Below are 25,931 nucleotides of genomic sequence, written 5' to 3'. Positions count from 1 at the left end.
TTTTACTATATCTTTTCATTTGACAACACTGAAGAAATAATACTTTGCTACAATGTAAAGTAGTGAGTGTACAGCTTGTATAAAAGTGTCAATTTGCTGTCCCCTCAAAATAACTCAACAAACAGCCATTAATGTCTAAACCGCTGGCAACAAAAGTGAGTACACCCCAAGTGAAAATGTCCAAATTGGGCCCAAAGTGTCAATATTTCGTGTGGCCACTATTATTTTCCAGCACTGCCTTAACCCTCTTGGGCATGGAGTTCACCAGAGCTTCACAGGTTGCCACTGGAGTCCTCTTCCACTCCTCCATGACAACATCACGGAGCTGGTGGATATTAGAGACCTTATGCTCCTCCACCATCCGTTTGAGGATGCCCCACAGATGCTCAATAGAGTTTAGGTCTGAAGACATGCTTGGCCAGTCCATCACCTTTACTCTCAGCTTCTTTAGCAAGGCAGTGGTCGTTTGGAGGTGTGTTTGGGGTCATTATCATGTTGGGATACTGCCCTGCGGCCCAGTCTCCGAAGGGAGGTGGTCATGCTCTGCTTCAGTATTTCACAGTACATGTTGGCATTCATGGTTCCCTCAATGAACTGTAGCTCCCCAGTGCTGGCGGCACTCATGCAGCCCTAGACCATGACACTCCCACCACCATGCTTGACTGTAGCCAAGACATACTTGTCTTTGTACTCCTCACCTGGTTTCCACCACACAGGCCTGACACCATCTGAACCAAGTAAGTTTATCTTGGTCTCATCAGACCACAGGACATGGTTCCAGTAATCCATGTCCTTAGTCTGCTTGTCTTCAGCAAACTGTTTGGGGACTTTCTTGTGCATCATCTTTAGAAGAGGCTTTCTTTTGGGACGACAGCCATGCAGACCAATTTGATGCAGTGTGCAGCGTATGATCAGAGCACTGACAGGCTGACCCCCCACATCTTCATCCTCTGCAGCAATGCTGGCAGTACTTATATGTCTATTTCCCAAAGACAACCTCAGGATATGACACTGAGCACGTGCACTCAGCTTCTTTGGTCGACCATGGCGAGGCCTGTTCTGAGTGGAATCTGTCCTGTTAAACCACTGTATGGTCTTGGTGACCTTGCTGCAGCTCAGTTTCAGGGTCTTGGCAATCTTCTTATAGTCTAAGCCATCTTTATGTAGAGCAACAATTCTTTTTTTCAGATCCTCAGAGAGTACTTTGCCATGAGGTGCCATGTTGAACTACCAGTGACCAGTATGAGAGAGTGAGAGTGATAATACCAAATTTAACACACCTGCTCCCCATTCACAACTGAGATCTTGTAACACTAACGAGTCACATGACCCCGGGGAGGGAAAATGGCTACTTGGGCCCAATTTGAACATTTTCACTTAGGGGTGTACTCACTTTTGTTGCCAGCGGTTTAGACTGTAATGGCTGTGTGTTGAGTTATTTTGATAGAACAGCAAATTTACACTGTTATACAAGCTGTACACTCACTACTTTACATTGTAGCAAAGTGTCATTTCTTCAGTGTTGTCACATGAAAATATATAATAAAATATTTACAAAAATGTGAGGGGTGTACTCACTTTTGTGAGATAACAAATAGATTCCTCCACCCAAACCAAACAGCATGGATGGAGCAATTTCCACTGCCAGCTATTGTATTCAGGAAGCCGCAGCACCCGTGGCTGCATGCAAACTCAAACTGCTAGTGCATCTGATAGGATGCATTGCTGATGATTTCCTACCTGTCTCCTTTGACTTTTCAGGCAAAGCTTTTTGAGCCAAGTGGTGCCAACAGGGCCACCTAGAGCACCAACATTTTGAGGGGGGAGGTATTGATTGTCAACCCTTTTAAGCTTAACCTGTCACATTTCACTGTTATGTAAACCTATCAAGATGAAACGATAAGTAATTCATCTTAAGCTGAACTAACAGTACACTTATTTATATTATACAAGGCAAACTGAATAAAGATGACAGCATGGAATCACTGGGGGCATAACATTGAAAGACAATCCTAAATGGAGTTTGCTACATGCTTGCTCCCTTCCATCTATTCTCTGTTGTCAAAGTTTTTCAGCTAATATAAAAAAAAACAAAGATGAACATAGGGAGCTTGATAAATACTAAGGTTACAATTAAAAATAATGCTTCCCTATGAAGGCCTATGCAGGCCTGTAATGCTCCCATGGTAAATACAGCCAGATAAACAATGGTTGGTGGTTGTAGAGAAATGCAATGTGTCACACGGCACATCTGATTGTGGTGAATTGCATTTCACATAAACTAATATGTTGCAGTATGAATATCTTGTTGCCAAATATTGACAAGCTTGTGTTCTAAAAAAAAAACATTTATTTGGCGCAGACTTTTGTGGGATTTTTTTAAACATTTGGCACAATAGTCACACTGTCTTGATCAAATCCTTCAACTTGTACAATTTTTAGTGCATTTCATAAATCAGTGTTTAGTGCAAAAATGTAATTAATTAGCATTTCAGACATACATAATTTTCTTTAGGACACACAAATACAAACTGCCTTTGACCTTCTACATTGTATTAATTACCGTTAATGTTTCAGCCTCTGAGTAAGAACTAACTCAATTCTATAACTTAAATTTATACAACATTCAAGTGAAAAAAAATGCAATTAACCTGTAAATCATTCAATTGTATTTTTATTTTTTTTGGAGGATACAAGGAGGCCCCATTCTAGATAATGAATTGTGTAGCTGGAAAGCAAGGTGGACGCATTCCTTAAACACTTGAAACAGCTGCCTTACTTGTCACCTGCATGCGCTAATAACCCAGGCTAATTAATACACTGTAACAACCAGAGTCCCAGCTCCCACCCAGTGTGAATGCAGTCCTACACTCCCCTAATAACGCCAGCAAATAGGCCACAAAACTCCATGAGAAGTATGACATCTGCCTCTGGAAAATGAAGGTAAATGATTACACCACCGGCAGTGTGCAGATTAATATTAGCTGCTTTGAAGACTTATTTTAAGGACTTGTGTACTAATAACTACTGGACAGAGGAAGGTAGCATACAGCAAGACTGGATAATAAAGTAAAAGGTAACAAAGTGCCTAAAAGTACAGTAATAACAAGTTTTCCCTGCTGAAATGACCCTGCCTGGTCCTTGGATACGTGATGATGCTCTTTCTAAATTTTATTGGAAGCTTATTGCAAAGCAAGAGTTGAAAAATCATATGGGAAATTTCAGACACAGAGCACAAAGAACAGCGCTGTGCAGTAAGACCGTACCCAGACACATCAAGTGATTGTTGGCACTCTATAGATTTGTAGAAGTACCAAAACACAAACCACTAAGTATGTTTTGTGTCCATTTTTATGCACTGAGCAGGTATTTATGAGGCAAGCCGTACCTCCATTAAACCATAGCAATTTTCTGGAAAATCCATTTTAATCAATTCTTGTCCCCATAGAAGGGTATTGGGCAATGGCCAAACTGTATACTGTATGTCCATGAGCAGTCTGTGCTAGAGCTTAATAATCATTGATAGTCTATCAGCATCTTAAAAGGGGTAGATTATTGAAAGCTAATATCTGATTGGTTGTTTGGGTTCCTGCTGATTTCGTACTTTGTTATAAAATATTCTAATAAGAGTTACAGCTGAAATTAACCCTTTGCTTTTTCTATGAAATAACTGTTGATGATACAGAGTTCTTGACCAGCATGGCTTGATACTGAGCTAGAAAACTGGAAACTCGCCATTAAAAACTGTGCTGAAAATAGCCTAGAAGATGCATGGTCATCAAAACAATAACAAAATAAAATAATGCACAATGAGACCCCTTCAACACAGGGAGGACAAAGTGGGCTATCTCCCAGTACAAAAGTTGCGGGGATGGGTGAGCACAGAATAATCCCATATACATACAGAGACAACAAATGAGCAAACATAGGTTAATTGTTCTGTGCAGTGACAACAGCACAGAGCTGTGACTCTTCCCCCCTACAGAAAGAAAACGGGGATAATGGCATATACTTTATGTTATTCAAAATCCAAGAGAATGCATTTATAAATCACAGATGATACAGTATAAGTAAACAGAAATAGACAGACAGGCAGATGGATTCTACCTCTTCTTTTCCTGTGAACACAAGTATAACAGCAATAAATTAAACATAAATATAATACCCACAAAAGTGGCTATGCGGCGTGCTTGTGGGTACACAGGCAGACATTCAACAGAAACCTTAATAATTCAGGCTACAAATGTGCCTTTCCTGCACCCATTTAATTGTATTAAAGAGCAGAGTTTCCAGGTGAAAAGCTGGGAATATTGAGCAGCCCAATACAAAGCGGATGAAAAAGACATCCAAGAAGCAAGGTCCCCTGGGAAGGCATTTTCTATTTGCCGGGCCGCAGCCCCGCAGCTGATAATGCAAGTTGTAATTAATATAAAAGCAGGAGACAATATGGGAAGAGCTTGTACTTGCACTGCCACAAGAGATCTCTGCGCCTAGAATGTGTTTCTCATTTACACAATAGTCTGCCCTGAAAAACCCGACTTTATCAGGAAACTCTCTCCCTGGGAAGGTTAAAACATCGATTTACTAACATCTCTGGATATTGCTAAAACTATAAAACGGCATATAGAGCTGCACTTCGCTTATTTTTTAAAATAAGTTTATTAAATGACTCCTTTTAAAATTATTCTGTATATTTTTTAATCAATAAAAAAAAAAAAACATTTATATATATATATATATATATATATATTATATATATATATATATATATAGTAACTGTTTATATCAAGCATGAATGTACATACTATCAGTATGTTTACTTTAACAAAAGGTTTTCATTAATTTTAAGCACAAGAACACTGGGGAATACTGCAGATTTATTGTTTCCCAAGAGACATATATCTCTGTCTGCATCCTATACAGTGTACTTGCATGTTGTATGTGTTCTAACAGGAACTATACGTTGCAAGGTCACAATAGTCTTGTAGGCCATGTCACTTCCACCCTCATACCCCCTTTATCATCCTAGCAGAGAATCCAATGGGCACATTCTTCACAGCACAGCAAGGTCCATTGCTCACTAGATAAGAGTACTAGAGGAGCCTGGCATTGAGCACAGACTGTGACTTCTTGTAATTCTGTACAAACTATATTTTAAGAATGAAGTCAGGCCTTTGAAGTCAGTGATATCTAGGAGATGCATGGTTTTCATTTTCTGTTTTGCCTGCTCTTTTAGTGGCTACTATTTCAAAGATATACTAGTACACTACTCAGACATCATGTTTCTTCAGATTTCATTTTATATGCATTTTACATACAAGTTAAATAAAACATAGCATGGATATCATCTGATGTCATCAAAACACATTTTTATGTTAGGCTTAATGTACACGGGACGTTTTTACAACCTCTTCTGAACGATTTAACTTGACAGATAGTAACCCACGTTTAAAATGTCCGTTTTGCCGCATTTACATGCCGCGTGTAGTGGCGTTTTGCCACGTTTGTGTTTAGAAGCGTTTGAAATTTTTTTTTTTTTTTAAATACCTAAAAATGAAAAACACCTGTAAACAAAACGCAGTTAAACACGAGTTAGCGTGTTTAGCCGCGTTTGGTGCTTGAAATGCCTCTAAACTCAGCTTCTGAACGCATTTTTTTGGGTTCCAAAAAAAGCCTCCAAACTCAACTGCCTAGAAACGACTGTAAACGACCCTGTGTACAAGTACTGATAACATAACATAGAGGAGAGTTCAAGAATAGTTGAAAAAAATGCCCAACTGCTCCTAAACGTCCGTTTAGCAGCAGCAGTGTAAATGACATGCAAAGGTCTTGCGAAATAACCAGCCATAGACGCCACAGAGCTGCTTTGTTGATAGTTGGAAATTGAGGCCTCGACTACACTAAAAGTGAATTTTAAATCTTTTTAGTAGCATATTCCCTCACTGAGCTTTTCCTTCTGAGCACCAAACTGAGACTTAGTAATCATTTTTGAACTTTGCCCAGAGAACCTGTGCTCACTTCGATATCTGACAGCGGAAATACTTTCTTAAACTGCCACTGCTGACTTCTAAGAAACTGCAAAGCATTTGTTAATAGCATGCTAACCTCCTGCTACCAGGCACTGAAACATCCCATGTGTATCTGAGCGCCAAATGGTTATAAAACTTTCACAGATTCAGAATTGGTGTAGAGTTAGTTTCTAAAATATTTTTTGTATTTTAATTCTACATGACACAACAATGTTAAATAAGGCACAGAATATTAAAATATCCCACGTTGGCTCAATAGCCACACAACTTCAATTATTTTACTTTCATATACCATATATTGGTGTGGTAGAGTTGGTTTGCTACTTGGGAAAAAACTTGTTACAATTAGCTTTCTTTCAATGGCTTTTTATTTCTCATATTTATATAGCACCAACCTTTTATCCCCCGTTTATACCGGTGTGACTTATCATTGCAATGGAACTGTTCAAATTGATGCGGTGCCGCACTGATTTGAAACAGTAGTTCCTGCACTACTTTTGGTGATTTCAGGTGTGACTTGCATAGACATCTGAAGTCGCACCGATGTCAGCCAAGTCGCACCTGAAGTCACACTGACATGCGGCTTTGAAATCATGCGATTTCAAGTGAAGTCGCAAGATTTCAAAGCCGCATTCAGTGTGAACCTAGACTTACTCATTGGGGTTGATTTATTAAAAGAAATAAATACTGCTCACTCAGCAAAGCGAATGTTCAGTTTGTAAAGTACATGTTCACTAAGCTTAGGTGTTCAATTTAATTATCCAATCATGTGCAAGAGAAAATTTCTTTCTAATTTCTGCTGCAAATAATTGCTTATTCAAAGTGAGTACAGCTTCACTTTATTTACTTTACTAGGTGATCATTTTCTACTTCCTGAGTAAATGTGTCCAATTGCTTTACAGAGTATAGGGAATCATTCGCATCAATACATATGCCTGTAGAAGTTACCAATCTAATGTCCCTATCATACACAGCCTAGGACCAGATATGGTTGGAAGCCGATAACCGTACAGTATGTTTTCTTTTTGATATAGGACAAAAAATGGAGCACACAGAGTGGACCCACATAAACACAGAGAAAACACAGGGGGTTATTTACGAAAGGCAAATCCACTTTGCACTACAAGTGCAAACTACAAGTGCCAAGTGCACTTGAAATTGCACTGAAAGTGCACTTGGAAGTCCAGTCGCTGTAAATCTGAGGGGTAGATCTGAAATGAGGGGAAGCTCTGCTGATCTTATCATCCAATCATGTGCAAGCTAAATTGCTGTTTTTTACTCTCCTTGCGTGTCCCCCTAGGATCTACAGCGACTGCACTTTCAGTGCAATTTCAAATGCACTTTGCACTTGTAGTTTGCACTTGTAGTGCAAAGTGGATTTGCCTTTAGTAAATAACCCCCTAGTGTATATGTTCTGCAGTTAGTCTCCCTGGTATAAAACAAAAGCAGGATTTCAGAGCTGTAAGCCTAGAATGTTAAGCACAAAGCCGCCATGCTGCCCAAGACTTCCTACTGATCATATAGCCAACATCAATTCCCTATTATACACAGAATCCAATGACATATCTGACACAAATTTCAACAGTTAGCTGCAATGACTCCAGATTCAAGCGATATAGGATTTAGCACTGGGATATTTCTCTGCAGTCTGTTATAATGAAAGAGATCACACAATGTTCCTATTCCTCATATGCAGAAAGTAATTGCCATCATATGCTCCTAGTATCATTTCCACCTCACATGCAGTGTAATTCCTGATACTCACAGTAGGACTCCCATTAGATAACACACAGTAATGCCTACCATATACATTGCATCATTTCAACAGATTTACATGTGAGCAGACTTTCTGCAGCTGCTGTTATTTCTGGCAGGTCCCATTCAGAATAGATTGAGAATTCTGATTTTTTTTTCTTTTATATAGAAAATTCCCATATCCTGATTAGTAAGTGAACAAATATCTACCAACCTGCGGATACGTTTACGCCTTTGGCAAATCACCACTATTCGCCATTCAACCTAATTCCACATATTTAAAAATACATTTGTTTTTATTTACTAAATGTCATTGTTAACCTCCCGGTGACACAGAAATATGAAATTATACTCATTACAGCTGAGACTCTTATTTACTATATATGATACTTAATGAGGGGTGACTAACTACAGCCCGCACCAACACATCCCTGAGATCGGAAAAGAAAATAATAGGGTAATACGCAAATGGACACTGCTTTCAAGAAGAAAAAATTATATTGGATTGACCAAAATAGTCCATACAGGCATACCCCACTTTTAAGTACACAATGGTGTTTATTTACAAAAGCTGGAAAGTGCAAAATCAGGCTCGCTTCCGCATAGAAGCCAATGAGCTTCTAACCCCAGCTTGTTCAATTAAACTCTGGTAATAAAACCTAGAAGCTCATTGGTTTCTATGCAGAAGTGAGCCTGATTTTGCACATTCCAGCGTTAGTAAATAAACACCATTGCACACTTAAAAGTGGGGTATGCCTGTATATAGCTGTCATAGGTTGCAGTTAACTTGATCTATTTAGAAAACTGAAAAAAAAAATTGAGTGTTGCCCACAGTAACCTTATTTTTTACAGATTACAAAACTGAAAGGCAAATGTTTATATTTTATTATAATTTGCGCTTTCACTTTATCCAATGTCTATATAACTTAGCATAAAAAAAAAGAAAAAAAACCTACTATGCAGCAAAAGTTTTATCCATTCTCTTCATTGGTCAGTATTGATAATATACAATGCCTTCTAGATCAGGTTCCATATAACAGACCTGCCTAATGCACAGTTAACATAAGCTGGCCTGGAGCAAACACCGGGGAATTCTTGACAAGTCCAATTCTGTGTTTTAGCAAGCACCTAAATATACCATCTTCACACAGGAACTCACTCCAGCCTGGCATCATAGCCTGACACACTCCTGAAATGATTGAAATTCTTCAACTAACAGATCTACAAACCCAGAAAGAACTGGAGATGTCCTACTTTACGCTCATGACAATTACCTATCGGCCACTGGGACAACAGAACATTCAGAAATTAGCTAAACCACATTTACATCAGAAACTGACCTTTGAACTTTCCTCCAGACTTACCATAAAAATAGAGGACAAGTTATAAAGACAATGTTGTCCAAAGTATAGGATTATTTAGTTTTAATAAAGTTTAATAAAGACTTCAACAAAAAAAATCCAGCAGTGTTTGTAAAAATTGACTAGTAATATTTAATTACCAGGTATGATTCTATTTAACCAGCTATTAAAAAGGTAATTTGGGATACTATTCTCATACAAAGTTAGTGCACTGGTAGCATTTATTGGCATTGCAGCTCACTTACTAAATTACTGAAATAAAAAAAAAAAAAGTTGGTACAGGTATTAACAGCATAAGGCCTGGGTCACACCTTTGCATTTTTAGTGCTTTTTGCATTTTGCAGATTTGCACTACAGAACATATTCCATAGGAAACCATGTTAAATGGACTGCAGAGCAAATCTGTAAAAGGCAAAAAGCACTAAAAATGCATAGGTGTGAACCATGCTAAGAGTCATTCCACCACAACTAATATCACCCACTGGCTTTGTTTACCTATCAGGGTTTCCAGAGTTGAGGGCCTTTTACTCCTTCTCCACCCAACGTACTCTCTACATTTATAAAGTAAAACATTTTGACAGGAAGCGTGGGGTACCCTTGGGTGTGTGGGACTGGGAAATCAAGCCCAGTGACTTTGCAAATGGAATCACTGAGAAGCTAAAACTAATGTTTACTAAAAGGTAAAATATAAATTTTGGATGGACTGAGCCTTTACCAGCTATAGTAGATATGTAGTGCAATACAGTGAATTACTTTTTTGTGGAACCCAATTCGAATTGATTATTGTATTGGTCAACTAAACAAGGGAATCATTATCTTTTACCATTCTCATTACATTGATTGAATTGCCGAAGTAAACAAAGCCAGTAAAGTAAACAAAGCCATCATAAAAATATTCCTTTTAGAGTAAGCGAACCTTGAACCATAATACATGCTAAGCTACTGCAAAACTTTTGTCTCCAGTAAAATATTCCAGGGAGCATGACAATTAGGCACTGTTAGGAAGCACACTAGACAACTGTTGCTGAACTACACAAGTTGCTTATGAACACTTGGCAGTAGGCTGAACCCTCATAGAGAAAGTGTATATGTGCTTTTGTGCAAATATAGGAACATATAAACAATGACAAAACAATAGCAATAAAAACAAGACAAATATTAAACAAACTAAACACATTAGATATAGAATATTTATACCTGTGTAGTCAGCTAACACACAGGCACACAATCAACAATACATCTGAGCAACACCAACCAATGAAAGCCCAGCTCTATTTCCCCATCACTCCAACAAAACCTTATTATTGTCTTTTTCTAATTTAAAAATGTGTTGAAGTTTTACATACGGAAATAAAACTCTTCTATCTGGATTCATCCCACGAGTCTTATGTTCACCAATTCATCATTGTTATGAGAGGTTAATATATTTTATATCTACTGTAATGAACTGTTACCTTAATAGGGTTTAATAAATGGCCTTGTGTTATAAATTTATGTATGATGGGTACTGCTTAAAAAGTAAGCACAATCTATTGCCAAGTATAAAGATTATAGCACTTTGTTCAAGAAAAGTCACTACAGCCTGACAAAGAATATTATATACATATACAAACAGGAGAATTGTAATGTAACAAACATAAAACATGTATGCACATGGGGGATCAATTTCACGCCGAACGTCAAAATATATTTTTGGCAGATTAAACTATTTTGTTTTCTACAATAATTTTCTAAGATAATGTCAAAAATTGGATATCCATTCATTTAAAAAAGAACGTGAAAAATCTGAAAAAACAATAACACCCTGAGAATGACCAAGAAATATGATCTAGGGGTATTTAAAATGCTGTGAATGTGTTTGGATGGTAAAGCAGAGTTTTTTCATGGTGTGAGCTCTGCACCTGAAACAACTAGTGTCTGACAGTGCCAGTAGACACACACAGCGCCCGTACTATGGAGGGAGGGCACACAGTCCACAGCAACTGCACATACAGTCCAGCGGAAAGAAGGCCGAGATCCCCAAAAATAACCCAACAACAGAACACTGAAGCCAATCCTCCATCTGTCAAAAACACTGTTTCACACCATAAACCCCCATTCTATTTTATTTCCCACAATACAAGTTTTACATTAGCAAGCGGCACTATATATTTGACTGTTGTGAAAATAATGAACATTCAGTTTGGCAATGTTAGTCTACCATTTCTATGCACTTCTTTTATATTGATTCCTCATGGTTGTAAATGGGGAGTTGATTTACAAAAGATTATTAACGGCTCATATTTGCAAAGAAATAGTCATCTCAAAGACGGAATTGGGCTTGTGTATATGTATATATATATATATATATATAAAGGAGAACGAAAAAAACACACTGGGTTTTTGAAAAGAGCACAAATTCAAAAAGCTGGTGTAAAATGTACACCCTAAAAAACTATAAACATTTTGTGATACATTAAACTAGTTAAACTGGTGGGCATTATTGATTACACTAAAGAATGATTGGCTTAACTTAATGAAAGTCATTTTTACACAGCCTTGTGATCAGATTTGGCCACGTTCAGGGATTTTAACTCCTCTAAGCCTGACTGAATATTAGTAGTGAACACATAGCATTGTAAAAATGAAATGCTCCTAGCCCCTTACTATTCCTCGGCCCTGATAAGATTCCTGAAAACCAACAGCCCAAACAGACTATGCTATAGGAAACTGGCAAAGTGGTGTCTAATTACAAAAAATAAATAAATGAAAGGGAAACTGTTTAGTTTAGTGAAATATTATTATTATTATTATTATTATTATACATAATTATATAGCTCCCAAAGTTTGCATATACCCAAGTAACACTTTTACCAGCACACTCAACATGGACTAAGTAAAAGGATTATTTTTTGTTCATTTATTAACATACATGTCATGAAATTATGTTTATTTTTTTTCACGTTGACTGATAACTATTTTAGGAAACCAAAACATTTACATAGATTTAAATCTACTAAAAAGCATGATAAATGGGTTGTGAAGCGTTACTTTTTTCACATAACATTCTACAGGCATACCCCACTTTTAATTACACAATGGGGTTTACTAAAGCTAGAAAGTGCAAAATCAGGCTCACTTCTGCATAGAAACCAATGAGCTTCTAACCCCAGCTTGTTCAATTAAGCTTTGGTAATAAAACCTGGAAGCTCATTGGTTTCTATGCAGAAGTGAGCCTGATTTTGCACTTTCTAGCTTTAGTAAATAAGCCCCATTGTGTACTTAAAAGTGGGGTATGCCTGTAATGGATATCCCATAGTAGTGGATAATCCATAGTACTGTTTGTTACTTGGATAACATGCAATGAAAGAAATTCTCATCTTTTTACAGCATCATACTAGTACCTTATCTACTAAATGCGTTTAAAGTAGTAATGTTCATCACATATAAACTATATAAACAACAAGCTCTTGCTGACCTCAGGTAACCTCCCAAGTGGAAGGAACAAATGTTATCATGAGTGGAGAGGCCTCTCAAAGTTGCACCTCTTGTGGTGTTGTTGCTGCGCTCTCACAATAAGCAATCAATTGAGCCTTTCATAATGATAATGCTGTCATATTGTATAAAAGACATCACAAATCTTTATTTCAGGAGAATTAGAAAATGCAGAGTTCACTACATCCACACAAATCCAAAACACAGGTGCAATCGACTCAAAATATTTTCAAACATTAATCAGATGACTCCCTTGCTTACTAAGTCATGTAATGCTTCTCCTACCACAGTGAACAAGACCATGTTTAATGAAACACATAGCAAGCAGCAAAACATAGGCGAGGGTTGGAGACACAGATATAAATATTGCTGAGCTGCCTTGTGTGGCTACCGCTAATCTTATTAGTGAAATTATAACGTATGTACACTTAATATGTGTTTACATGCTTAACAGAAAATTCACTAACAACCTGTGGCTTGCAAACCGGTATTGAACCACAAGTCCCAGCATACCACAGATACCTGGGAATCTGAGAATTGACATTCTGTCACTGGCTTGCCATATATACTCTAATCTAACACAATATTTCAAATATGAACAATACGTTCTTACCCTGAACAACCAATCAGAAATCAGCTTTTGTTTATCTGGCTGCACTGTATTTCTATACTGGGTATCTGGCAGTTGGGAGACTGGTCTACTGTAAAGGTGTACCAGTATAGCCCTGAATACACAGGTTTTGTATCTAAACACTGACATCTTGAAATGTAAGCAGCATATGAGAAAGGAGTTTTAAGTAATACACAGACTAAAATAAGCATGTATTTATATAAACATTAAATGCCACTGTTTTTCCAAGCAAGAACAATATGTTTCACATGCAGGTAAGTAAACCCTAATTTATTTGAACTATCAATATTGCATGTTAATCCCTTTGCTAAATATTTGATACTTGGTGATCAGGTGTAAGTTACCCAATACTCTAATACTCTAAAAATACATTGATGTAATGCCCTATACTGATACAGCTTCTATATGTTGTATGCCTGATGAAGATGAGACAATTGCACAAGTGGCCAAGAGAGGTATAAAGGGTTAATTCTGGAGCAAGGCCTTGGGAATATTTGGGTTGAACTTGGGAGTGAATGTGAAAAGAAGTCAGTATAGTTGATTGCTGAGTGCAGTTTTAAGCAGTTTTAGATGAAACTGACAATGAATGACAGCAACTGCAGATCCTTTGATAACTATAGTTATGAGTTGTTTGTTAGTGGGATTAAGTAAGCTGGCATCACTTATAACATCATTATATTGTTTGCTTTTAGAACAATCAGTATTTACCAAGAGCATTTCAGAGTTTACATGACTATAAAGAGGAAGGAAGGATGGGAATCTTTACATTGGAGGAGACTGCAATGCATGAGTATTCCGACAGGGGTTTGAATGTGCATTAGCAGAGCAGTGAATAAATTATTTGTCAATTCTTTGGCTGGTTCAATAAGAAAAAATGTTATTTACAGGATATAATTGTCCCTCAGTCAGTACCTAATTTTTACATTTTTAACTCATATTTTTTTTTTTTGGGGGGGGGGGGGGGGTTCTAACAGATTTTATACACCATTGGTATTACATTTGCACACATCTTCAAAATAATAAGTCAGTGTGTAAAGATGATACAGTGGATAAAACAATGAATCGCCTTGAGCTTCAAGTTATAACACAAATATGATATTTAGCAATCTTGTCTAGGTCTTAAAGGCATATGCACTAAGCCACACTGTGTATTTTTAAGGACTACATGTAATTCAGAACCTGAACACCAGCATCAAAGCCCAGTCTATCCCATTCTTTACTTTGCACCGTGCCCAAAGACCCCTCATATTTCCCTACCTGAGAGGGTTTTATGTGGATTTTAATGTGGTAGGATTTAGCAACCAGGAGATACTCAACTCCCATGTATGACATTTCCTACTTATTACTGCCCCCCCCCCCCCCCCCCCCAAAAAAAAAAAAGCTAATTGTGGGAAATTATTAAGTAAGCAATGCCATTAATGCCTTTCGCTGTACATCACACAGATAATGCGGGCATTACACAACTAAAGCTCATAATAAAGGCCCAATATAATCACTAGAAAAGTAACAGGTAGGTGCAGATTACTATTTCCAGTGAAGCTGGTATAAAAATGCATAAACAAAACTGTACTTCTGTAATAAATCGAATACTTTAACTGGAGGGGGGAATAAGAAAACTAATGTCATGTCTAGCAGTTGTTTTTTATTTATTATTTATTTTTTATGCACCATAGTCTATCAAATCTATACACAATAAATATATTATATTTTCATAATAATTTGCATAGTTTTTCACAGAACAAATACCTATGCAAAAAAGCAATCACTGTAGTTATACTTATTATAAAAGTAAAAAGATATAGGGGGAATAGGGTAATGAAATTTGTGTAAACGATTTACTTTTACATTATTAAATGGGGGATGAATGCTAACAGCTACATTTAAAAAAAAAAAAAAAAAAAAAAAAGGTTTATTTTTTTCCTTTAATGTTTTGCATCATTTAAATTTCTGAAACTGACAAAACAGAATGTGCATTTGCTCAGTCAACTGTTTTTCTAAAAAAATAAAACAATAACTTGTTTTTGCTTATATCTGAAAAAACATTGCAACCATGCACACCAATTTACAGTGTTAAAAATTTGCTACATAATTTTTATGCAAATTTTTATATTTTTTAAAAAATATACAAAATCGAATTGCTATAGCTGATTTTGACACATTTTAAAGAAAAATGTAAAATTTCAAACTGACCCGGTCACCTAAGCCATACAGTTCACTAGGACTATAAAAAGGTTCCTTATTACCAAGGAGCAGAGTAAATTGGCTTTAGCTGTTGCCATCTGTCAGACCCTAAACAGGCCGGGTGTGTAATCTACTAAGCGGGACATGAGCTTTTAGACTGTACTGGGAAAGGAAGCTGTACTTTACAGAGGGGGGAGGAATGTATACATGTACTGCAGTATATATACAGATCCTGTCTATTGTTCATCCCTTCCTAAATCCACAAAACCTTTGGCAACAAAAAAACTTGGAGCTGGATCAGCGGCCTCAAACAGACCACAGCAGGATCATGTCCTGGAACTCACAGTTTACATTTTATTTCACAAATGGGAAACATAAAAAATAAAAAAAGAATAAATATTACAAAAAACATAAATAAATAAATAAATAAATAAATATATATATATATATATATATATATATATATATATATATATATATATATATATATATATATATTTACTGTTTTTAATAAATATATATATATATATATATATATATATATATATATATATATATATATATATATATATATATATATATATATATATATATATATATATATATATATATATATATCATGATGATGAACATACAATAATGTACAAAATATTTCAGTTTTTTTATCTTCTTGAAACCCCAACAGTTAATTACAAAGACCCGGCTGATTTGAAATAATCACTTAATACTGACAGAGGACTGGGAAGTAAAAAGCGTCTACTTTCTATTTATAGGGAGGAGGATTACACAGTGGAGGTCACATGGCAAAACACAACAGCAGTGATAACACAGACAACAATAATAAACTACAGCACCATAAACAGTCATAGAAACACCAGAATAACAAGGATTGAGGAACACAGCACTCCAGTCCATACTGCAAACCCTTCAATAAAAAGCCTGATTTTTATTGTGCCGAATTATTAAAGTGTTAGAAATCAATGCTTAACCTGTAATACCGCTGTTAATAATTCTCTCCAGCTCTCCCTAATAGAAAGTCAATTATTGGTTCATTAAATGTTACGATCCTTTAAAAGAAGGGTCTCGGGGCGCCTGACTGGTGTGTACCTTGTACCCAATAAAGAAAAAAATCGCCAAAGGGGAAAAACACAAAAATAAAATCTGCACTACAAATAGTTGTGATATGTGCCGCAGCAGCACACAGGTTAACACAGCGAGAAATAAAGGTGCAGAGCCCAGACAGGGCACCACTATACACGGCACGACTGTGTCCAGCAATGCACACTGCGATGTGTACACACACAGCCAGAGAACACATGGAGAGAACACACATCCCTGATTACATCCACCATCACCGGCCTCAATATAATCAGCACAGGGAGTACATAGCACTAAGCACAAACCACCATCATCATCATCATCAGGTCACCACCAGAATTAATAAAGAAGAGGGGACTCACGTGGTCTGCGAGGTTAGTGGAGGATCCCGACAGTTCTTCATGGTCAGACTTTGAGCTCCCGTCCCTCTCATCAATCACTAAATCTATGGGCATTTTTCCTTTCAAACAGCTGATGTATCGATGGCAGAAATTATCGCACAATTCATGGACCTGGGGAGGTGGGGGGAAGAGGGAAGCAATGATGTTTGGTAGAAAGAGCAACAAGCCAGAATGTCCTCCAAGAGTAACTATCATTAAGGACTGTAATAGTTGCAGGCAAGGAAACAATAAAGAAATTGTAGCAGCAGATATTATTCTCTGGAGACCCGGGGCAGCAACAAGTAGAGAGGAGGAGAGGAGAGAAGAGAAGGGCTGAGGGGACAAGGAAAGCTTAGGAAAGCCAGAGCAAAGGTAAGGGAAGGGAGCTAGAAGAGGAGAGGAAACATAGAGGAGACATAAAGGAAGACAAGAGAGGTGAGGGGAGAAGGAAACCAGGCAATGGAGAGGTAAGGGAAAACAAAGGAGAGACAAGGCAAGAGAAGTAAAGAGAGAGATACAAAGGAAAGTTAAAGGAAGACAGGGGAAAGATGCAAAGGAAATGTAAAGGAAGACAGAGGAGAGATACAGAGGAAAGGTAAAGGAAGATGGGGGAGAGATACGGAGGAAAGGTAAAGGAAGATGGGGGAGACTTAAAGGAAAAGGAAAAGTAATGAAAGGATAAGCAATGGTGAGAAAGGCAAAAGTAGAGGTAAGAGAAGACGGAGGTAAGCTAAGGGCAGATAGCGGAGAGGTAAGTGAAGGAGAGAAAATAAGGTAAGGGAAGACAGGGGAGAGATAAGGATATAGCAAATAGGAAAGGAAAAGTGAGGAGAGTGAGGAAATGGACAAGGATAGAAGGAAATATGAGGCCACAACAGAGAATAGAGAATAACGTTACATGAAATTGGGACTTGCAAGAATAAGAGAAGGAGGAAAGGATGGGCAGAGAAAGCAAAAGAAAGTGAAAAGGGAGAAGAAAGCGATCAGAAATTGGCATAAGGGACAAAATTGGTGATAAGACTTGGGATGGGTTGAAGGGAATAGTGGGGTTTGGGATAATGGCCAGGGAGCAGGCCATGATAAATGGTAACACACTAGTGTGGGCAACAGAGGCTGGAGCTGCCAGTCCACCCTCCCCAATACCCGGGGTCACCAAGTGCCATCTGTGCCCAGGGGTGTCAGCATTACAGAGTCTGTTCCTGTTGTATCCGATGGCTCTGCATCCACATGAGGGGGCACATCTATTCCCTCAGTCCGGGTTCACATCCATGTCCCAGGGGTAAGTGGGCTCCAGTGCCCGGCAAGGGAACGCTCCTCCGGGGGCATCTGGGTGCCACATTCCGCTCACAGATAACTGCATTACAAATTAGCTTTAGCGCTGCGAATTAGTTTCGCTCAATTAAGTGTCCACAAGAAATTCGCATAATTGAACCCAACGGCAGAGGTAGCGGTGGTGTCATATCTCCGCTCTACCCCGTGCATTATTTCTATTATGTGGATTAATATATGAGCTGAATATCACACACTGAAAAAAAATTAAGCACTCTTTAAAAAAATAAATACATATATTTATAAATAAATATATAAATATTACCCAGAAGATGGTGCTATGTATATGTGTGTTTGTGTGTGTGTATATATATATATATATATATATATATATATATATATATATATATATATACACCACGGAGATCATCCACACACTGATCACAGCTTGGGCAATTAATATTGAAATATTGATTAGAATTCCCCTCCATTATATACCGTATATTTAATGTGCGTTACATTGTCAGGGCAATCTATGTGGAGGTGAATAGTAAATATCAGAATTGGGCGAGTTGTGACGTGTGTGGGTGACAGTTGTGTATCAGGCCATGCTGGCTGTTTGGACTGATCTCTCGGTAAATACAATATAATGACATTAGGGCGCATGTCTTGTAAAGCCCCATACGTTATACGGAATGTCAGAAGCAAGTGTTCCGTAATGAAAACAATCTATTTACCTTTTCTAATTCCAAGAGATGAAACCGCAAGACTTGGATGGCTTGGATCATCTGCAATGAAAGCAGAGCCGTTATTCTGGGGAGGAAAGTGTCCCTGAGGATGGATTATGATGTATGGTCTATGGGAGGTGATCATAGGGGCCCCGAGTCGGTCCCCAGCTCGGACAGGCCCGGGTGCCCCTGACAGGTGTGGGGGGGGGGGGGGGGGGTACTAATTATCCAGACTTTTGGTTTATTCCTCGGTCATGGCTCAGTCACTCTGATCTCCCCCTCCCTGAGATTTCTGACGAATGTCCTACCTGCTAATTCACTGCCATGAGGAACAAGCTGCTCCACAGGTGACAGCGACACACAAGTGACACTTTCCCATTTCCAAATCACAGACAATCCCGCCTGTCCACTTCTAGTGAGCCGACCTCCTCCCTCCCTCCCTGCCTTCACCATTGTTTTCTGCCATTCCCACAACACAATCTGTGCTGGAAAAATACGACTACACACTGGGGGAGATTTACTAAAACTGCTGCAGCTCTGCATAGTAACCAATCAGTTTCTAAATTCAGCTTGTTCAATTAAGCTTTGACAATAAAACCTAGAAGCTGATTGGCTACCATGCACAGCTACACCAGATTCTGTGTGCACAAGTTTTAGTAAATCTCCCTCACCGTTACATACTACTACAACACCACTACAAACTACTAAAACACAACTACACACTACTACAACACCACCACTACACACTAATACAGCACAACTACACAGTACCACAAACTACTACTCAGTACTACAACACCATTACACAGTACTGCACACTACTACTCAGTACTATAACACCACTACACAATACTAACTACTACAGCACCACTACACGGTACTACACACTACTACTCAGTACTACAACACCACCACACAGTACTGCACACTGCTACATGGTACTAAAACACCACCACATAGTACTGCACACTGCTACATGGTACTAAAACACCACCACACAGTACTGGACACAGCTACTCAGTACTACACCACAACACGGTACTGCACACTGCTACTCAGTACTATATTATCCTTACACAGTACTACACACTACTAAACCACTACACAGTACTACACTCTGCTATACAGTACTACAACACCACTGCACAGCACTACACACTGCTACTCAGTACTACAACACCACTACATAGTACTGCACATTGCTATTCAGTACTATAACATCATTACACAGTACTGCACACTACTAACTACTACAACACCACTACATAGTAATGCACACTACTACTCAATATTACAACGCCACTACAAGTACACAGTACTACACACCGCTACTTATTACCACAACACTGCTACATAGTGCTGCACACATACTGCTACACATTACTATACAGTACTGCAGGTCACTACACTCTGCTACACATTGCTACACAGTACTGCACACTAATACAGAGTACTCACCAAGTTATCCAGCTCTGGGTTGGAGGAGAAAAGGGGCTTCTCTGCCCTGACCTGGGGACAACATAATCATAGGTTACTACCCAGCCGTATGTGGACACATCGCCAAACTGAATTTAGATAAATAGGAAATTACTAGACACATTCACAGATTTACAGCTATACTGAAAGACAACGTGTTTATTTGCGTGTACATGCAAATACACGTACTAATCTCTAATCTCTATCATCAATCAGTATTTACAGATGTATGTAATATATATATATATATATATATATATATATATATATATATATATATATATATATATATATATATATATATATATATATATATATATATATATATAATTATTATTATTATTATTATTATTAAAGGAAAAATGCGTGGCTATGTATTTCTCCACATATATACTATATATCGCATTTTATAAATATTCCTCCAAAACACTAATTACACCTTAGCTTCCTAGGGCGCCATATTCTACATTTTTTTTATTTCTTTGGACATAATTCAATGTTACATTTGAAATAATGTAATAGTTACATTTCTAGTAAATTCTAGAAAATACATTTCTATCTAAATTGAGTGGCTTATATGATACAAGGATACAAAGTGATGGAGTAATTCTCGGCATATATTACTTGTATCCAGTATTAGTGGCGATACAATAGAAGGGATAATACAAGCATGCAACAATAAAGGAATACAATAAAGCAATCAGTAATAAAGGGATATAATACACTCAGTGATAGAGGGGGTATAATACAAGCAGCCACTTATAGAAAATATATCAACAAGCATCCAGTAATAAAAGGGATATATTTTAGGAATCCACCGAAAAAAGGGATATTTTTCAAGTATGCAATAGAAGGGATCTAATACAAGTATCCCGTAATATAGAGAAAATACTGTAGTAAAAGCACTCTATAATAAAAGGGGTATAATCCAAGCATTCCGTAATAAATTAATATAACACAAACAATCAGTAATACTGGGGATAGCCCGTCGTGCATTAGGAAAAGTGAAATAAGCATCCATTAATAGAAGGAATATAATGCAAGAATCCGGTAATGATGGGGATATAATACAGGCATGCATTAATAGAAGGGTTATAATACAAGCACGCAATAAAAAGGCGATATGATACAAGTATCCATTAATAGAAAAAATGTAATACAAGTATCTAGTAATAAGGGGGATATAATACAAGCACTCAGTAAAAGAAGAGATTTAATACAAGCACTCAGGGATATAATACAAGCATCCACTAATAGAAGAGATGTAATAGGAGCATCCAGCAATAAAGGAGATATCATACTATCACACAATAAAGGGATATACTACAAGCACCCAGTAATAGGGGAGAAATAATGCAAGTACCCATTAATAGAAGGGATATAATAGGAACAAACAGCAATAAAGGGGTTATAATACAAGCACCCAGTAATAAGGGGATATAACACAAGCACTCGGTAATGGGGGATATAATACAAGCACCCAGTGATAGAGGGGATATAATACAAGCACCCAAAAATAATGAGATATAATACAAGCATTCAGTAATGGGGGGATATAATACAAACATCCAGTAATAGGGAGATATAATACAAGCACCCAGTGAATGGGGGGGGATAAAATACAAGCACCCAATAATAATGAGATATAATACAAGCACTCAGTAACGGGGGGATATAATACAAACACCCAGTAATAGGGGGGAGACATAATACAAGCAGTAATAGGGGGGTATATAATACAAGCACCCAGTAATAGGGAGATATAAAACAAGCATTCAGTAATAGGGGTATATAATACAAGCACCCAGTGATAGGGGAGATATAATACAAGCAACCAGTAATAGAAGGGATAAAATACAAGCATCCACAAATATAGACGATATAAAACAAGCATCCAGCGGGCCGGGGTGAATAGTTGGCTAGGTGATTGACCTGTTTGGCGAATACAGCGATGTCTTCATTAAAGGAATCGGACGAGCACACGTCCCCTCCTGCTACTCCCGGCTCCCGCGGGGTACACGTCGCCAGTTCACATTTCTCAAAGACCAGAGCTAGAAGAGGGAAGAGGGGGTGTCTGTGCGGACCCCACAACAAACCACCATCAATAAACCAACATCACATCAGACATTCTATCATAAAACTACATTATGTAAAAAAGAAAAAAAAAAAATCAAAATACATTCAGGTAAATTGGCGTTCATTATTTTACTGTCATCATAAGTTTAGGGAGAGAGTGTGAGAATCTGGGAATTATCAGAATGTAGAAATAAATGGGGGTCCTGGACATAATCCCCGCTCCAGAAGAACGGCACATGTGAAATCTTAATGATCATATGACAATTTGTGTCTGCTGAATAAAGGATTTGCAGTTTTGCTGTGCATAGCAACAAGCTGATTTTTAATCCTCTCTTTATTTGCTCCTTTAATCCTTAATTGGTCGGTATTAGGAATCCTGAGTGGCTCTAATGAAGTTGCAATGTTTTGCAGGGAATTATCAGGCCCGGCTCATGGCTGGGAAGCTGAATTGCTGCCTTCCCTGTCCCTTATCAGTCCTGATCATTTCATAAGGGAGATATTTATCTGACGTGTGTATATAGGGGGCACCGATCAGATTATACCTATCTGACATGTGTGTATATAGGGGGCACAGATCAGATTATACCTATCTGACATGTGTGTATATAGGGGGCACCGATCAGATTATACCTATCTGACATGTGTGTATATAGGGGCACCGATCCGATTATACCTATCTGACATGTGTGTATATAGGGGGCACCGATCTGATTATACCTATCTGACGTCTGTATATAGGGGGCACCGATCTGATTATACCTATCTGACATTAATGTATGTAGGGGCACCGATATGATTTGTCATTTGTGTATAAGGGCACCGATTTAATCTGATTATACTTATCTGACATGTGTATCTATAGGGGGCACCGATCTGGATATACTTATCTGACATGTGTTTAGGGGACACCGGGATGACTATATTTATCTGACATTTGTGTGTATAAAGGGCACCGGTCTGGGATGACTATACTTATCTAAAAGTGTGTGTGTAGGGGCACCGATCTGATCTGACTATAATTATCTGACATGTGTATATGGGAGCACCTATCTGACTATGCTTTTGCTAACATGCCGCCCGATTTCAGCAGTACCTACCCATAAATGGCATCTTTGTCCCGTTTAAGGGCATCGTTGACAGCAGACCCCATGCTGGTGGGCATAACATTGGGGTGGGGGGCATGAGTCCCATAATGCTGGCTGGCATGTAAAGGGGGTCCATGGTTTAAGTGGTGTACCGGTGGGATAGGTCGAGGGGCATGTGGGTCACCATACATGGAGGTTGGCACCCCCACTCCGTCCATGGCATAGTGCGGTAACTCATCGTACTGCCAGAGAAAAGAAAGACAAAGAATTAGAAAGAAAAGACAGAAAAATACAAAAAACAGAAACAAAAAAAAGGAAGAAATTTGTGAAAGATGCAAACTAAAAGCTCTGAGGTGCGAGGCCTGACCAGGAAGAAGAATAATAATCATAAAAAAAATAAACAAAAAAAAGAATGTGAGATAAATAGACAAACTAAAAGCATTCATTGGGAGAGGCCTGACAAGAAAAAAAAATCATAATAATGATTAAAAAATAATAATAAATAAGATGAAGAGATAAAAAAGTAAGCACAAAAAAAGTGTTGATTGGGAAAAGTCCAGGGCAATAAATAAATAAATAAATAAATAAATAAATAAGAGCCCCGACTGGAGGAAGCTGAAGAGTTACCAGGAACATTGAGGCGTGTGCGTGCTCTTTACTGCTCATCCAAAAATATACAAAAGAACAAAAAAGAAGTGCAAGCTCTTCGCTGAGGAACTAGAACATGGACAGATGGAAGGACGGCGACTGCGAGGAAAAGCTGCAAAAATCAAGCTGGAGGATAGGACTGACATGAGGAAGCAGGGCAGCAGGAAGAGAAAACACTGACTACTGAGAGAGAAAGAGAGAGAGAGAGAAGAGAGAGGAGAGAGAGAGAGAGAAAGAGAGAGAGAGAAGAGAGAGAGAGAAGAGAGAGGTGTGTGTATGTGTCAGAGACAGAGAGGAGAGAGGCGTGCAGGAGACACACAAAGCACTGATCACTCATATCCATCCTTTATTAACACACACATATATACATCCTGAATGGTGGCACCCCCACCCCGGGCTCAGCATACCCCCCATGCAAGCCTTGCTCTGCTGAGTGTCAGGGCATTTAAACCTACCCTTTGCGCCATCAATAAACGCCCTATAGTGCTGTCTCCGTGTCCCGGGCTGCTGGGAAGGGAAAAGGGGGCGAGGGGTGGGGGGGTGAGGGGGGGAAACGGACAAATTGTTTCTTTTATTTTTCTTTCTGCAATCCAGCAGAGCTCCTTCTTCTTCTCCTTCCTCTCCTTCCTCTCCCCGGATCCGACAACCCGAGAGACCGACAATCATACAAGCATGCTGCACAGGAAGGCCAATCTCTCCTTCTATAATGAGATCGGCTATAAAAAAAGGTCTTGTTTGTGGTCCGGAGCGATGAGTGGCGAAGTGTCCCAAGTTTAGGAGTTCAGTGTCGGCCCAGCAGGGCAGAGCCACATGTACCCAGGCTGGGGGCTCTCATGGCGCTCCGCCACTTCAGATGTCAATCAGAGGCAGAGCATGTCAAGGTGCTGAATGAGGGATGGTGGCAGGAGAGGAGGAGGAAGATGATGGTGGTGATCGTGATGAAGATGAGCAGCGAATCTTCCAGCCCCTTCTCTCTTTTTCTCTCTCTCTCTCTGTGATGCTTCTATCTTTCTGTAACTCCTCTTGACAGCTCCCTACAGATCTCTGTCTCTTTTATTTTTTCCCCCAATGACACGTGAAAAAAAAATCAGGATCCAAATAAACTAAAATAAAAAAAAAAAAATACCAAGAAAAAAAAAATCTCAAATAAATATAAAAATATTCTTTTAGTAACAAAGTAAAAGCAATAAAAAAAAAGTCCAAAGTGCTTGGGTGTGCAGGGAGTGAGGAGCTGGGTGGTGGTGGAGGGGATTTTGCAGCCTGTCTCTGGCAGATGAGTGACTGCTGGCAGGTTGGCTGCTGCTGGCTTATACAAGAGGCTCAGTTTGTGGAGCTGATCGGCGGGAGAATGAAAATGACGGAACCCGGAAGTAGAGGGAGCCAGAGCCAGTCCTACCGCACAGACACATGGAGGAGGCAGAGACTAGGAGGCGATGTGATGGGCGCCGTGCAATCAGGAGTGTAGGGAGGCAGGGAAGGGGAGGGAGGTGACATCCACAGGCCATCCTTCCAGCAGCTAAGCCTGAGCCCTCATTATCCTAGTCACAGGCTCATTTCCCTGCATTGCATGGCACTGCTCACCCATTAACCCGATCAGTGCCAGGACACAACACACGTGCGATCAAAGTCCTCGTCCGATCCCAACACAGGAGGAAACTCTTATCACCCTTCTGTACAGCGATCACATCTCCTGCGATCTTCCTCCACAATGCCCTGCTGCTGGCCTGGGGCTGTCACAGC

At 38.7% G+C, this 25,931-nt stretch overlaps 1 protein-coding gene across 4 annotated transcripts in view; it reads right to left on the bottom strand.

Annotated features, from left to right (window-relative positions):
* The window catches only part of MEIS2 (Meis homeobox 2), a 214,330-nt gene extending 188,749 nt beyond the window's left edge, over positions 1–25,581 (bottom strand). Inside the window, exons 1-6 of one of the 4 annotated variants that reach the window (XM_073609148.1) lie at positions 24,647–25,581; positions 23,556–23,785; positions 22,315–22,456; positions 20,365–20,415; positions 18,916–18,966; positions 16,892–17,041 (exon numbers count right to left, since the gene is read on the bottom strand). In XM_073609148.1, coding sequence (XP_073465249.1) covers positions 16,892–17,041; positions 18,916–18,966; positions 20,365–20,415; positions 22,315–22,456; positions 23,556–23,785; positions 24,647–24,658 — 636 coding nt within the window. In that variant the 5' untranslated portion in view covers positions 24,659–25,581. Of the gene's footprint in view, positions 1–16,891; positions 17,042–18,915; positions 18,967–20,364; positions 20,416–22,314; positions 22,457–23,555; positions 23,786–24,170; positions 24,502–24,646 lie in introns of those variants that run through there. The other 3 variants (XM_073609150.1, XM_073609146.1, XM_073609147.1) reach the window with 3 other exon arrangements.
* Positions 25,582–25,931: the final 350 nt, after the last annotated feature.

This window comes from Aquarana catesbeiana, linkage group LG13 (genome assembly GCF_042186555.1).
Source record: "Aquarana catesbeiana isolate 2022-GZ linkage group LG13, ASM4218655v1, whole genome shotgun sequence".
NCBI lineage: Eukaryota > Metazoa > Chordata > Amphibia > Anura > Ranidae > Aquarana > Aquarana catesbeiana.
The sequence above is the reverse complement of the archived record's forward strand: the minus strand, read 5'-3'. Positions and strand labels throughout refer to the sequence as shown.